This window comes from Pholis gunnellus, assembly GCF_910591455.1.
Source record: "Pholis gunnellus genome assembly, chromosome: 9".
NCBI lineage: Eukaryota > Metazoa > Chordata > Actinopteri > Perciformes > Pholidae > Pholis > Pholis gunnellus.
In genome coordinates, this window is record NC_136535.1 from 7,164,153 (window position 1) to 7,177,117 (window position 12,965).

The following is a 12,965-nucleotide window of genomic DNA, read 5'->3' on the forward strand; positions in this document are numbered from 1 at the left end:
GTTCTCGAACTGTTGATTCTAAAAGAACGTTCTGGTTCAACTGATCTCAGACTTGTCTCTAGACACGAACCATCCTACACCCTTCAAACTTTTACTCTTAATCGAGTAAAAACATTCTGCCGCTGGCGAACAGATGTTTCTCGCAATATGCGTGTTTAATTATCTCCTATTGGCAGGTTATCAGCAGACCTTTGAAATGGTTTTATAGTCCCTGACGGACTCCGTACTACTTCACATGTCTATCGTGTCTGTTTAATTGTTCACCACTATACATTCATTTCAGTGAAATATACTGCGCTGGGCCCATCTTGCATCAAGTACAGAAAGCGAAACTCTTTGATGATGACAAGTACTTTGTTGACATGAAGCTGAGGGAAGCTCCCGGTGAGTCAAGTCAGTAGATCAGTTATTCTTTTGGTTTCATGACATTTCTTCATTACGTGGCTGTTCTTGTTGCTCCCCGTGTCTTCTCCAGATGTTGTTTTGTCTGCTTTTCGCAACCTTTCAAATGAATCTCCGAACATCAGTGTCCCGCCTGCGAAACTGCAGGAGTTCCTAAGTGCGTACTTTGAGAAACCAGGGACAGAGTTTGAATCATGGACACCACCCGACTGGCACGACAAGTGAGAAACTGTTATTGGAGGACTAATGCTCAGATAGTACCGTATTTTTTAAATTTAAAGGTTGCTTGATTGAGATGACTTGACGTGTTTTACATGCAGACCAAAGTTCCTGGGAGGAATAGCGGACCAAGAACTACGTAACTGGGCTGAAAAGATCCATTTTCTGTGGAAGTCTCTCGGCAGAAAGGTGATGAGTAGATCAAACGCCCAAACTGCAAACCGTCACTATGTAGTAATTGAATAATAGTTTGTCATTTTTAAGCAGAAATGCAAATGTTTCTCGAATGTAAATTATTTTTGTCTGTTGGTAAATTTAATATCTTTTCTGGTTTTAAGTTTATTGAACCAAAACAAGCTAATTTGAATATGTCCTATTGGGCTTTAGAAAAATCAATATTCATTATGAATTTTAGACCAAATGGTTAACGGAAAGAATTAAGATTAATCAATAATAATATCACTTAGTTGCAGCCTTCATGATGAGGGTGAAGCCTCCACATACCCGCGAGTCCACAGATTTGAAATTCTCCTCCAGATCTGCGCCGGTGTTAAAGATCACCCAGAGCTCTACTCGCAGATATACACCCCACATCCCGTTGTAGTGCCAGGGGGGCGCTTCAGGGAACTCTACTATTGGTGAGTGAGCGATGAAGCCCGTCTTTCAGCTTGTCTGCCTGAGAGTAAAGTCTCACCGGGTCAGAGCGAGGAGAGATCACAGCCACACCCAGGGGCCTCTGCTGAGAGCCCAGCTGGGTGCCACGTGCAGACAGTGACGTGAGCCTCTCTGTGCCCAACAGGGACTCCTACTGGGTCATCAACGGGCTCCTGCTGTCAGAGATGACCGACACGGCCCACGGGATGATTCAAAACTTGCTCTACCTCGTCAACAGGTAAGCCTCAAAGCTCATTTCATCTTTCATGGCACTTAAAAAACACATCTACCAGCTCACTGCAGGTAGTTCAGCAGGCTCATTTTGAATAATAAGTCATTTAGCGACCTACGGTTGTACACTTTGGATACGGAGCTCTCTGGGAGGATTTTAAGATTTGTGGAATAAAATGTTTTTTTCAATCACTCTGCTACAGATATGGCTTCGTTCCAAATGGTGGGCGGATTTATTATGAAAGGCGCAGTCAGCCGCCATTCCTCACTCTAATGGTGGAGAGCTACTATCAAGCAACCAAGGATAAAGAGTTCCTCAGGTGATATTTCGGTCTAAGCTGATGTCCTGCCAGGCACATCATCATTCCCCAGCTGCCTCGTGTCTCTCCCAGAATAGAAAAAAAGCGTATTAAACATCAAAACCTCAGTGCTCGTGTCTGTCTGTGCCTCCGGCGTTTTGTTTTTCCTAACGTGCTTAATTAGAATGAGACACCTTAACATTTTGTTTGTGTGACGATATTAAGGACGGTGAGAAGTAGTCTGAATTAAAAACACTGCTCCCTGCTGTCTGTACAAACCTGGTTTAGAGCAGCTTTACCAGCTCTGGAGCAGGAGTACCGATTTTGGATGCACAACCGCTCTGTGACTGTGAAAGTAAATGGAGTGGAGCATCTACTCAACCGGTATCATGTGCAGGTGGGCTTGCCCAGGTACGTACTGAAATACATCTTGTAGACAATACAAATTAATTTAAGATGTGTACATTGTAGTGTGTGCCTTAACCTACGGTAACCATGCGTTTTGTTTTTTTCTAGGCCTGAATCCTACACAGATGATCTGGAATTAGCTGAAGGACTCACAGAGGGTAATGGCTTATTGGTTGTTGGTGGTTGAATGAATCCAGCTTTATTAGTTTGAGAATGTCAACCTGCTATGGTCATTTAATTCCATGAGAGATTAAAAATATAGATAACGCTGTGGGGTGCCTTGTTCTGGAATGAATGTAGAGTAGTTTATAATTGCTCCTCAGCAGAATAGGGGAATGTCCTCCCCTCGATTCAAGGATCATCTGTGCAAAACAAAGGTGTTCAGAATATTCCTCAGTACCATGTTTTAATGAAAATATATGTTGAACACATGAACAACTGAATTGAACAACTTGACCACTAAGTTTAGGAAAAGCTGTTAGAAGGAAAAATACTGTTTGGTAAAAAGTTTGCTCAGATTTCTGAAGACCTTTTCCCATTTTGAGGTATTTATTTTTTCTTCATAACAAATAGTAAACAGTAATTTCCTCATGTTGGAGGACAAATTCCCTTTTTGTCTCTGAAGGTTTTAAAAAAACAAACATATTGCATATTTTCCGTTGCCACGTACAAGACACGCATGAATAAGTGCCAAATTTGAGAATGCTGATTTGTTGTGGCTCTACTTGGGAATTCGTGTTTTTTTCCTTGCCCTCAGTCGGTAAGGAGCAGCTGTGGATGGATCTGAAAGCGGGTGCAGAGTCTGGCTGGGACTTCACATCCCGCTGGTACATGTACGGCAACGGCAGCCTCGGGGAGACCAGCACTAGTCAGGTCCTGCCCACCGACCTCAACGCTCTTCTGTGCCTCAATGAGAGGACTCTTGCTTCATTTCACAGGATACTGGGTGAGCACACGAGCAGCCTTTGACCTTGGAACTAACTGTGGCCTGCACACTGCTTTTAGCTCCCAACTGGTGTTGCGTAACGGTGATGTGCTGTTTCCTGACAGGTGATGGTGACTCAGCTGCACTGTATGACCAGAATGCAGCCCGCAGACTGGAGGCGATAGAGTCTGTGCTGTGGGATGCTGAGAGGGGAGCCTGGTTTGACTTCAACCTGATGACGCACTCCAAACACTTTGAGTTTTACCCCTCCAACCTGGCACCTGTTTGGGCACAGTGCTATTCTCGGCCTGAGATGGGTGAGAAGGCAGTACAGTATCTGAAGGTGGGTGGACATTCTGGGCTTCATTGTGGTCTCAACTCATGAATAAATGATGCATAATAGATTATAGTTTATTTAAATGGTGGTTTCGTCCAAATTACAAGATGCGTGTTTTCCCCACTTACCTCCAATGCTATCTAGCATGTGAGAAATCGGCCTCCACCTCAATGCAGTAGAGGTGTTAGGAATTCCACCAAAGATATCTAGGGATCATTTTTCAATTTAAATAATTATTTTTTTAACAGCAGCTTGTGTTTACCGGAAAAAAAACAACTTTTAATATCCCCAAACACACTGATATAGAAAGGTATAAAGTAGTTAAAATGCTAAAGCAACCAAATGACCAATTACCCTTCGCCGCCTCTGTATCATTCAAAACCTGAACAAATGAAGCCCAAACTGTGTGGCTAGATACCCTGAAGGGGAAGTGAGAAGATGCATTCAGTGACCACTTTATTAGGTGCAGCCGTACAATCTATTGCTATTCATTACATCAGCCCTGCCACACATTCCACCTTTTCGAAGTACAGTAAAATGTTTAGTTTTTGTTGACATTGTCAGAATGAGTGTACATTTAGTTATGTTGATTACTGAGGTCCTAGATATAAAGGTGGTGCACATGAGGGAGGCAGAGCATGAGAAACGCATCTTGATATAATGTAGTACAACACCACCACTAACTATGACCTCAATGTTAACAGATACTGAACATAAAGGCATCATACGAGTAGAATTTGTTGCAGCTGAGACAAGAAGGAGCATTTCTGATATTTTCCCAAAGACCTCTTTCTGTCCTTTTCAATAATGAAAAAATACATTCAAAACAAGTTGACATTCTTTTTGACTATTCTTTCTTTTGGAGGGAGTTTTTTTCTTTAAATGAAATTCTTCCTGACAGAAGATATTGTTGACTATTTTATTTATAGTCACCACCATTTCCTGCCACGAATCCTCCTCCAGCTGAGTACGCTTCCTAGTAGGATGCTGTGTGTGTGCTATGAACTGTGCTCATTTGCTCCAGCAGATGGCGCACATGCACTGCACTGGTCAAATCCATGCACGCTCTTATGGTTGCTTGGTTTTCATGTCTGTACAGGAGAGTGGTGCTCTCCAGTTCCCCAATGGAGTTCCAACGTCACTGAGAGAGTCTGGGCAGCAGTGGGACTATCCTAACGCATGGCCTCCTCTGCAACACATGCTCATCGATGGTAGGTATCAGTAAATTGATCTGCCACCAATCTTGAAACCTGTACTGATGATTTACCAGTTGGGCAACATGTTGCTCTGTTGTCTTGTCATATTCAATTCTGAAAATGCACAGCGGTCATAGGGTAGTGCTTTACTTATTTGCTTTAGCTTTGTATTCAGGTTAAACTACTGACCTTCAGGTTTAATTTGAGGCTGTTACGTAAAGGTGCTCTGTGGAGTTTCCTTGAAAATAGTTATGTTTGTGTTTAGTGTTACTCACAAAAATGCGTTGTGTGTATCGCTGAGGTCTAACAGACATGTTGAATATATGCCACTAATAAAAGGCAAACCTTCTGAGAGTTTTAAACTGGCATTGTTATCTTCCAGCGGCTCAGGCTCAGGAGGTAGAATGGGCCGTCCATCAATCGGAAGATCAGTGGTTCTTCAGTCCACATGTCAAAGTGTCCTTGGGCAAGATACTGAACGCCAAATTCCTCCCGAAGGCTGTGCCATGATTAGATTAGGATCTGATGAGTAGTTTGGCAGCCTCTGCTGTGTGTGTGTGTGTGTGTGTGTGTGTGTGTGTGTGTGTGTGTGTGTGTGTTTGTGTGTGTTTGAGTGGTTGGAAGAGTAGAGGCCCTATATGAATGCATGTCCACCTGCATTTGCTCGCAAGCAGTCTTCTCCTTGCCAGCCTTTACTGGGACATTGCTGTGTTTCTACATATACCTCATCAGTGGACGAGTGTGAAACCATCTGCAGGAAAATGTATCGCGTTGTGCCCGTGCACATGTGCTTCCTTGTGGATGTGGACAGTACAAACAAAAAAGGGAGCCAACTTGGAAGAAGGTTGCTTCATAGTGCGACCAGTGGTGAAAAAACCCACCAGGATACCCTTTTAAAGGAGTCAGAAATTAATTGGGATAAGTTACATTATGTCGTTATATTTGATATTTGACTTCAAATTCAGCAGACGCTTTGTATCTGCCCTGGCGACGCTCTGCCAGGCCCGTACTGCAGCTAGCTTTGTGTTGCTTATTTAGTGCGATTTTTGCCTTCGTCTTGTCTGTGCGGCACATAATTAGTGACTTATCTTTTACCCTAAAAACTCTTTGGTAGCACAATCTGTATGATTATGATCAACGTCCTGCTGAATGTTCCTAAAACCATTACCAGCAAGCCTCATTTTTGTTTGAATGAATAAAGAATATTTTTGTATTTCCAGGTTTATCCAAACTGCCCTCTGAGGATGCTAAACAACTAGCATTTGATTTGGCCCAGCGTTGGATCAAGACAAACTGGTTGGCATTCATGAAGTATGACGCCATGTTTGAAAAGGTGAGACGTGAGGTTTCACTAAGTCAGAGCTCGTGCTGCACAGTGATAACGCAGCTGGCTCAGAACGTGCAATTTTCTCCCTCCTGACAGTATGATGTGAACGGCGATGGCAAACCTGGTGGTGGAGGAGAATATGAAGTTCAGGTATTTCCTTTCATGTGTTGATGGTGTCAGACTAATGTGCTTATAGTCACACAAGTCTTTTAAATTCCATGCCGAGCCCGGTCGATTCTCTTTACCTCACTTTTGCTTCTTAACATAAACACATTTTTATGCTCATCATCTACACATATACTCTCTCCTCCTCACTATTTTGTTCTTATCCATCTTGTTTTGTTTTTTTGTGTAATTATCTTACCCTGTTGGGTCTTGTTGTCGTCTACTTTTAACTTTGGTTTTCTTTCTATTTCCATCAGCAGAAATCGGTCACTTGTTTTATTTCTTAGTGTTTTACAGCTATCACTGTATTTTGCTGCTTTGCTAAAGTGCTAAATATAAATGAAAACATCCTTTAAGAGCTGCCGTATTGCCCTTTCTGTAGCTGGGTTTTGGCTGGACCAATGGCGTGGCCCTGCAGCTCCTGGACCAGTATGGGGCGACTCTCACCTCAGGAAGCAGACGAATGTCTTCTGGCCTCCTGCTGCCTCTGGTCATCTCAGCTGCTCTCGTGCTCCAGGGATGCAGAGGTGCCAACAAAAGCTGGATTTTATTATTTCTGGTTTCACTGCACTGCATCACTCCTTTCCACTGGCAGACTTCAACAACACACAAGTGGACATGAAAAATCAGACTACATTTTGCATATTTTTAACAAGATCTGATATTTTTCTAAATCACATTTGATCAGGATCACTTATACTTTTGGAGGGAACAGGATAAGATTTATCATCAACTAAGAATTCCTTTGATGAATATTTTAGTATTTATCCTCGGAGGTAAATGATCTGTGGCGATATCAGAAGATGCAGATCATGTTGGCGCTCCTGGTCTCTCTCCAGTAATACAGGCTGTTGGTGCTTGCTGCTGCTCGGATCACAACATTAACTCATCCCAGATATTGAACTGACCGTGCAGACGTTCAACTCAATCAATTCCGTGTATTGCTAAACTGCAGCTTAACTCAGAACTTCTATTTGCAGGCCATCTACTGTTGGAATGTATTGATGTTGAAAACACAGCAGTTATTATATTGGACTCAAGACAATGTTGTTAAACTTTTACAAATCAACTAAGGAATTTAGACTCTCATAAAGTGCTGAGCTCACTGAAAAAATGTTATCTCTTTATCGGGCACGAGCAGTCTATGGCCACAACCCCCCCTCATGTGCTTTTTATACAACACTTAACATAACATTGCATGTAACAAATGTACTTTGTTTCTTTTTTATACATTTGCACCGGCAGCAGCCGTGGCCTGAGGCGTTATTTTTATGGGTTGTTCGTCCGTCTCGTCCATTCTCGTGAAGGCGATATCTCGGCAACAGCTTGCGAGAATCAGGACCTTGGGAATTATCAAAAGGTTGAACTGATTAGAATTTGGTTTGTCAAAGGTCACTGTGACCTCACAAAACATTTTTTTTTTTTTTTTAGCCATAACTAACTTAATTTGCTAAGTGTGACAATGTCACACAAAGGTCTCAAAGGATAAAATGATGAGCTGATGACATTTAAGACATATATGGATGTAAACTGCAACATGACTGGTTGGCTACAACTGCAATGCAGTAATTCTAGTTAAAAGATGCATAGTGCAGGTTTGGTGCGAGACACAACACTGAAGATAACATTGAAAAATGCATTGCATCCTTGCTGCGTCACAAAAAAACCCGCCAGATTAAAGCTTTTAATGGTAAACAGTAGCGGTAGGATGTTTGTTTTGCATTATTGTTAACGTAATATAGCTGTAACATGATGGAAAGAGAGTAAACAATAAACAGTGAAGCCGTTATCATTGAGATAAAATCACATTGGATTATTTCTATGCATTGTTTTCCTGTGAATCCCTGGTGCATGTGAAAGTAATTTGAATCCAGCATGGGAATGGCAGCATCTGTTACTGACAAAAAGTACCACCATATACTGTACTAATGCTGTATCTTATTTATATATATATATATATATGATACAACATTAGTACAGTCACTGTGCTTGAAAACTGTATGAAGCCACCATGAACATTTGATTGTACTTTAAATAAAAAGAAACGAAGACAACAGATTTTGCCATTTCTGATTTTTCCAATCCAGCCATACTGTCTTTGGCATTTCTGCCTACATCTTTGGTGAAAAGCAGGTCAAGCATGAAATGGAAGTCCATATAGATATATTCAAATGGTTGCCAAAAGAAGTAATGAGAAATTTGCCTCTTAAAGAAGAAAATGCATCCCTCTTGGCTGTAAAGATATGATGCCCAAGCAGGGATTTTACGCTATCTCTTTCCTTAGCATGAGTGCACACAACAGATCGACTATGCAACTTAAATGGGCAAAAGGCCAATGGGTGCAGCAGTCCATGCAAAAAATATATATCAGTCTAGTAATGTGCTATTCTGAGTCTCCATCTACAAGCCGTATCTTCTTCTTTTTTTCTTTTTTTATCCCAATGCATAACTTTGACGCCCACACAGTAGCAGCCGTGTGTATTCCGCTGTGTTTAGAGGGGTTTAAGTAGCAGGCAGCAGTCATTATGTTTTCAGCCCTCGCTGACAACTCAAGTAGAACCTGCTCCTTTTGATAACTCGCACATTACTATGCTGGTTTACCAGAAATGTGTTGTGTTCAGTTAATGAGATGGAGCTGTAAAGTGTGAAATAAGTTGTCCGGCGGTTAAGTGGCGATGAGGTGAAGCCGTGCTTGTGTTTGCACGTGCATGCGTCTCTTTAATTAAAACAAATCTGAGGCCGTTGTGTTCTGAGAGGCACGTTCCATGGGCGGAGCATGACTTGTAAAGCAGCAGTGACAAGTGCATTACATCGTGTTGTGGAAGTAAAGGTCAGGGTGTCTTGTCCTCACCAGTGATCCAGCAGCTGCTACTGCATGCACATACTGTTGTTTTTCTTTAGTAAGTGCTTCACATTTTAGATGTATTGGTCTTCATGGCTATAGAAATTCGTCTTGAATGTAAAAATTTAATTTAATTAATTTATTCACGTCTTTTAAAATTCTACATGTATCTCTACAACTCCTTACTTTAAGAACCTTTGGCCTTAGATATGTTAAAAAATACCACTGTGGCTTACCCGTTCTCTGATTTCCATAACGAGAATAAGATGCAGGACTATGCAGAAATGTGTGAAATCTTATCAAACATTTGTGAAAGAGGAAAAAAAAAAAGTAGGCGCGTGGATTCATATCTCGGTGTCTGTGTGGCTTTAGACGGAGGCCTGAGCTTCATTATTGTTCCCTGGCTCAGCCTTCACTAGCCCCTGCAGCACACATCACAAAGGCTGCTCATTATCCACTGAGTTCTGGTGCCGCTGAGTCCCGCACCGTGCTGCAGGAGCCCTGCTCTGAACTGCCACGATAATCCTCACCCCACCCACCAACATCCCTGCAGTCTGTGAAGACTCACGATGGGGGATGTGCAGGCAGGCAGTCTGTCTGTCCTCTGACGGGGAATCTCGGCTACCAGCGACTCTCGTTCAATATGCCGTTATCAATAACTCATTGAGGCATCATGTCTGTCTACCTGTGTAATGCATTTCCCTAATTATGACCATGGCCTCCACAAAAAGAAATGGGTTCGTCTCTGGCTTAGTAGTTAAATTGTTTGGAGAATAGGCCAACTCCTTGACCTCTAAACTGGAAGGATTGGCTAAGTGGAGGCATTATACAGCTAGATATGAGATAGCTTGCTAATATTGATTCGGCACTGTCCGGAGATATCAGGCTTTTTCTAATCAATAACTCTAGAGGAATCGTTCCTATAGAATTTCTCCTGCTCAAGAGGATATTTTAAAATCCAATCTAATGGAAGGAAGAGCTATCAGCCAGATAAAATGTAATATCGTCGCAGCTGATCTTGAGCTCGAAACTTTGAAGAATCTCTCCAAAAAGAAAAATGCATCAAAAGCAACTCACCTTGCTTATGCAGTTCACAAGTTTCATATCGCTTTGTGGGGATCTTCGTTGGCTCTTACATATTTCTGTATGATACAGTCAAGTGCGGCTGAGGATATATTCTGGCTTTATGGTTTAAATAAATGTATCAACTTCACTCTCACACAGCATGTCTAATTCAAAGACGCACCATAAACCTTTAATATGTTTTGTATTCATGTTGAAAGAGCTCACTTTGGTCTTTCCGAACTATTCAATTAAAACAGTCTGTATTTGAATTTACAATGGCATAAAAACCTTGATTACATTTTAAAGGGAAACTCCTCCTAAATCGATAATTCCAGTGTATTTTATTTGCCTAGGGAAATTAAATCGATGTTCATGACCGTGAGCTCCTCTCTAATTGTTTTATTTGTGAGAGATATCATGTTCATGTATCATTTTCAGACTGTCTTGTAGGAATAACGTGTATGAATGTTTTTAAATAGCCATAGCTCCCCTTTTAAGTATTTTCTTATTACACACAATATCCACCACTAAATATGCAACAATTACAGTTCAGAATAATATCTTAAGTCATTATCAGTTCAACGCTCAAACATCCCGCTACTCTGCTTCTTCAGGACTGTGTTGGGTGTGCTTTGATCAGATTTAATTGACAGTGCTGGCAGCACAAGCACTCCACATCTGTCATCACATTTTGATCCAAATGTAGCTAAAAGGAGTATGTAACTTAATTCTTTCCCATTTGAATCCAGGCCAGTGATGTAAGAACAGAAAAAAACACAAATAGATATCTCGTGTGAAATCAAAAAAAACTTTTCTAACTTGGCAGAAAAGTGTTCATGTAGCATCACATTGCACAGAGTTAGGAGGCTGATTGAGTAAATACGTTAGTTAAGTTAATATATCCTAAAATAAGAATTCAATTGATCAGAGCTTTATACATCAATACAAACGACAAAGTCTTATTGCTCACATGTCTGTCTTTCAACTGGTTCCCTTTGCCAGACAAGCCTATTTATTTGTTGACATTTTCCAGACGTCTCGGAAGGATGAACACACAGTTTTAACTATTTGATGTCCCCCTTCCCCTCCAAAACTTTTAGGACTGTTGCCCAAATGGCCCACTGTGAGGCAGTAGAGGTCTTTGTTGTATTGGATGCTACGCCTTGTTTTCCCAGTCATGCCATTTTCATTTAGTGGGCATACAATCAATATGGCCACCACAAAAGCCTATCACCATTTGCTCTGTGGCACAGTGTCCCTTGTATGCTGTTGGAAGGCGTTAGCAGACACTACATGGTCAAAGACAAATGCATCACATTCTCTGACTGTGTCTTCCGAGACTCGAATCACACACGATATTTCACACTGATCTTCCCATCATCCAGCTGAGTGGGATGTCGGTGTGGTGACTGGCTCAGATCAATAGTGTGCTGTTGTTAGTGAAGACTTGAATTGTTAGATCTAGGGTTGTAAACTCTTCACTGTGAGAGGGAGATGGGTTTTGTTTTGTTGGAGTAATTGAGGGTGATCAAGCATCTTGTACATGCCACAGAGGGAGCATGTGTAAGGTCATCACATTGATTGTTACAGCATTCTTTCACCCAAAAGATGAAAGCAGCGTTGTGGTAACTGGCTGGGCTTGCTGCGTAATGGCAGCATGTTGTGTGTGAGACATTTCTGCGCACAGGGAGTCTGCCTGCATGTTAGCCCCATCGTGGGATGCAAACAAGTCAGTCAAAACAGCCATGCAGGGGAGGCCATGCCTGGAGAGAGGGATGAGCCACAATCGTTAGGGAAGAGAAGGCGAGGGAGTGAAATAGAGCACATGAGGAGTCCTGCTTATTACAGCTGCACAGATGGTGCAGTAGATGGGGATGGGATGGATAGATAAGGAATGAGAGTAAGACCGGGAAAGAGAGAAATGGCACAAGAGCACGTGTTTGATAGTGTACATAAGGAGCGCCGGATTGGAGAACTTCCAAGGGAAAGGCTTTAATATTTATTGTTCTGAGGCTGGTCGGAAACTTTCTTTCCACCTCCAATTTGTCAGCAAGAAAAATGGTGAAGGAGCCTCCTGTGAAATATTAATTCCATTGCAGGGAAAGCGGGATGCTGAAGGTAGGAAGGGGTAGAGCGACATATGGTGGAAGATCCTGAGGGAAAGAATACTCCACAGACGAGAGAGGGTCGGAGCAGTGAGGACGGGAGGCGGAGTGGAGGGAAAGGAGGGAAATCAAATTACTGGCAGGGTTCAGATTCTGCATTTGCAAGGGAGCAATATTTGAATAGGCCAGACTTTGTGCTTTGTAAGCTATTATTCCAGGCATAGTCAATATTCATTCAGTCGGTCTACCAGTGATAAATGCAGAAGTTATAAGAGGAAGATGACATTTCTCACTTGTATTACAAAAAAAAAAAGGCGACACAGAAGCTTCACAGCTCTCCTCTAGTTTTAGGTAAAATGTTTGATCAACAATGTTCTATCTCATTTTGTTAGAATTGAATTGCAGTGAAATTCAGATACTAGAGTTTGGATAATATTTTAGATTTTACAGAATAACATTTGGAAAGGAAAGCAGAGTGTTGTGAGTGCTATTATACAGCGTTGTGTGATTGTGTTTTTGATATTCGTGCAGAGACGTAAACAGATACTCCTCAGAGAATAGTCCCCATGAAGAATTAATGTTCTCATCCCACTGGAATTTACACAGCGGTGGTGGATAAAAACTGAGCATATGGCTTCTGTGAGGGTACCTTTTTTTTTTTAAAACTGAAATCAGCCCCATGTTCGCTTAGCGTACAGTACAAAGACTAGTACTGTACATTAGACTGGTGTACAGTATTTACATTTTGTTGTAATTAATATGCAAATATTTAAACTTTGTATACAAGATT

The 12,965-nt window shown here is 41.7% G+C and overlaps 1 protein-coding gene across 2 annotated transcripts; it reads left to right on the forward strand.

Moving 5' to 3' along the window:
* The first annotated feature begins 305 nt into the window (after positions 1–305).
* Positions 306–8,207, forward strand: treh (trehalase (brush-border membrane glycoprotein)). 2 transcript variants are annotated; one of them, XM_079166751.1, is made up of 14 exons: positions 306–384; positions 476–623; positions 723–810; positions 1,159–1,259; positions 1,421–1,513; positions 1,710–1,826; positions 2,094–2,216; positions 2,322–2,371; positions 2,971–3,159; positions 3,264–3,481; positions 4,575–4,686; positions 5,892–6,004; positions 6,095–6,148; positions 6,546–8,207. In XM_079166751.1, exons 1-14 carry the CDS (start codon positions 363–365, stop codon positions 6,783–6,785), a joined length of 1,668 nt encoding a protein of 555 aa, XP_079022877.1. In that variant the 5' UTR covers positions 306–362; the 3' UTR covers positions 6,786–8,207. The 2 variants fall into 2 exon arrangements, with proteins under 2 accessions (XP_079022877.1, XP_079022878.1); XM_079166752.1 differs by lacking the exon at positions 6,095–6,148.
* Positions 8,208–12,965: the final 4,758 nt, after the last annotated feature.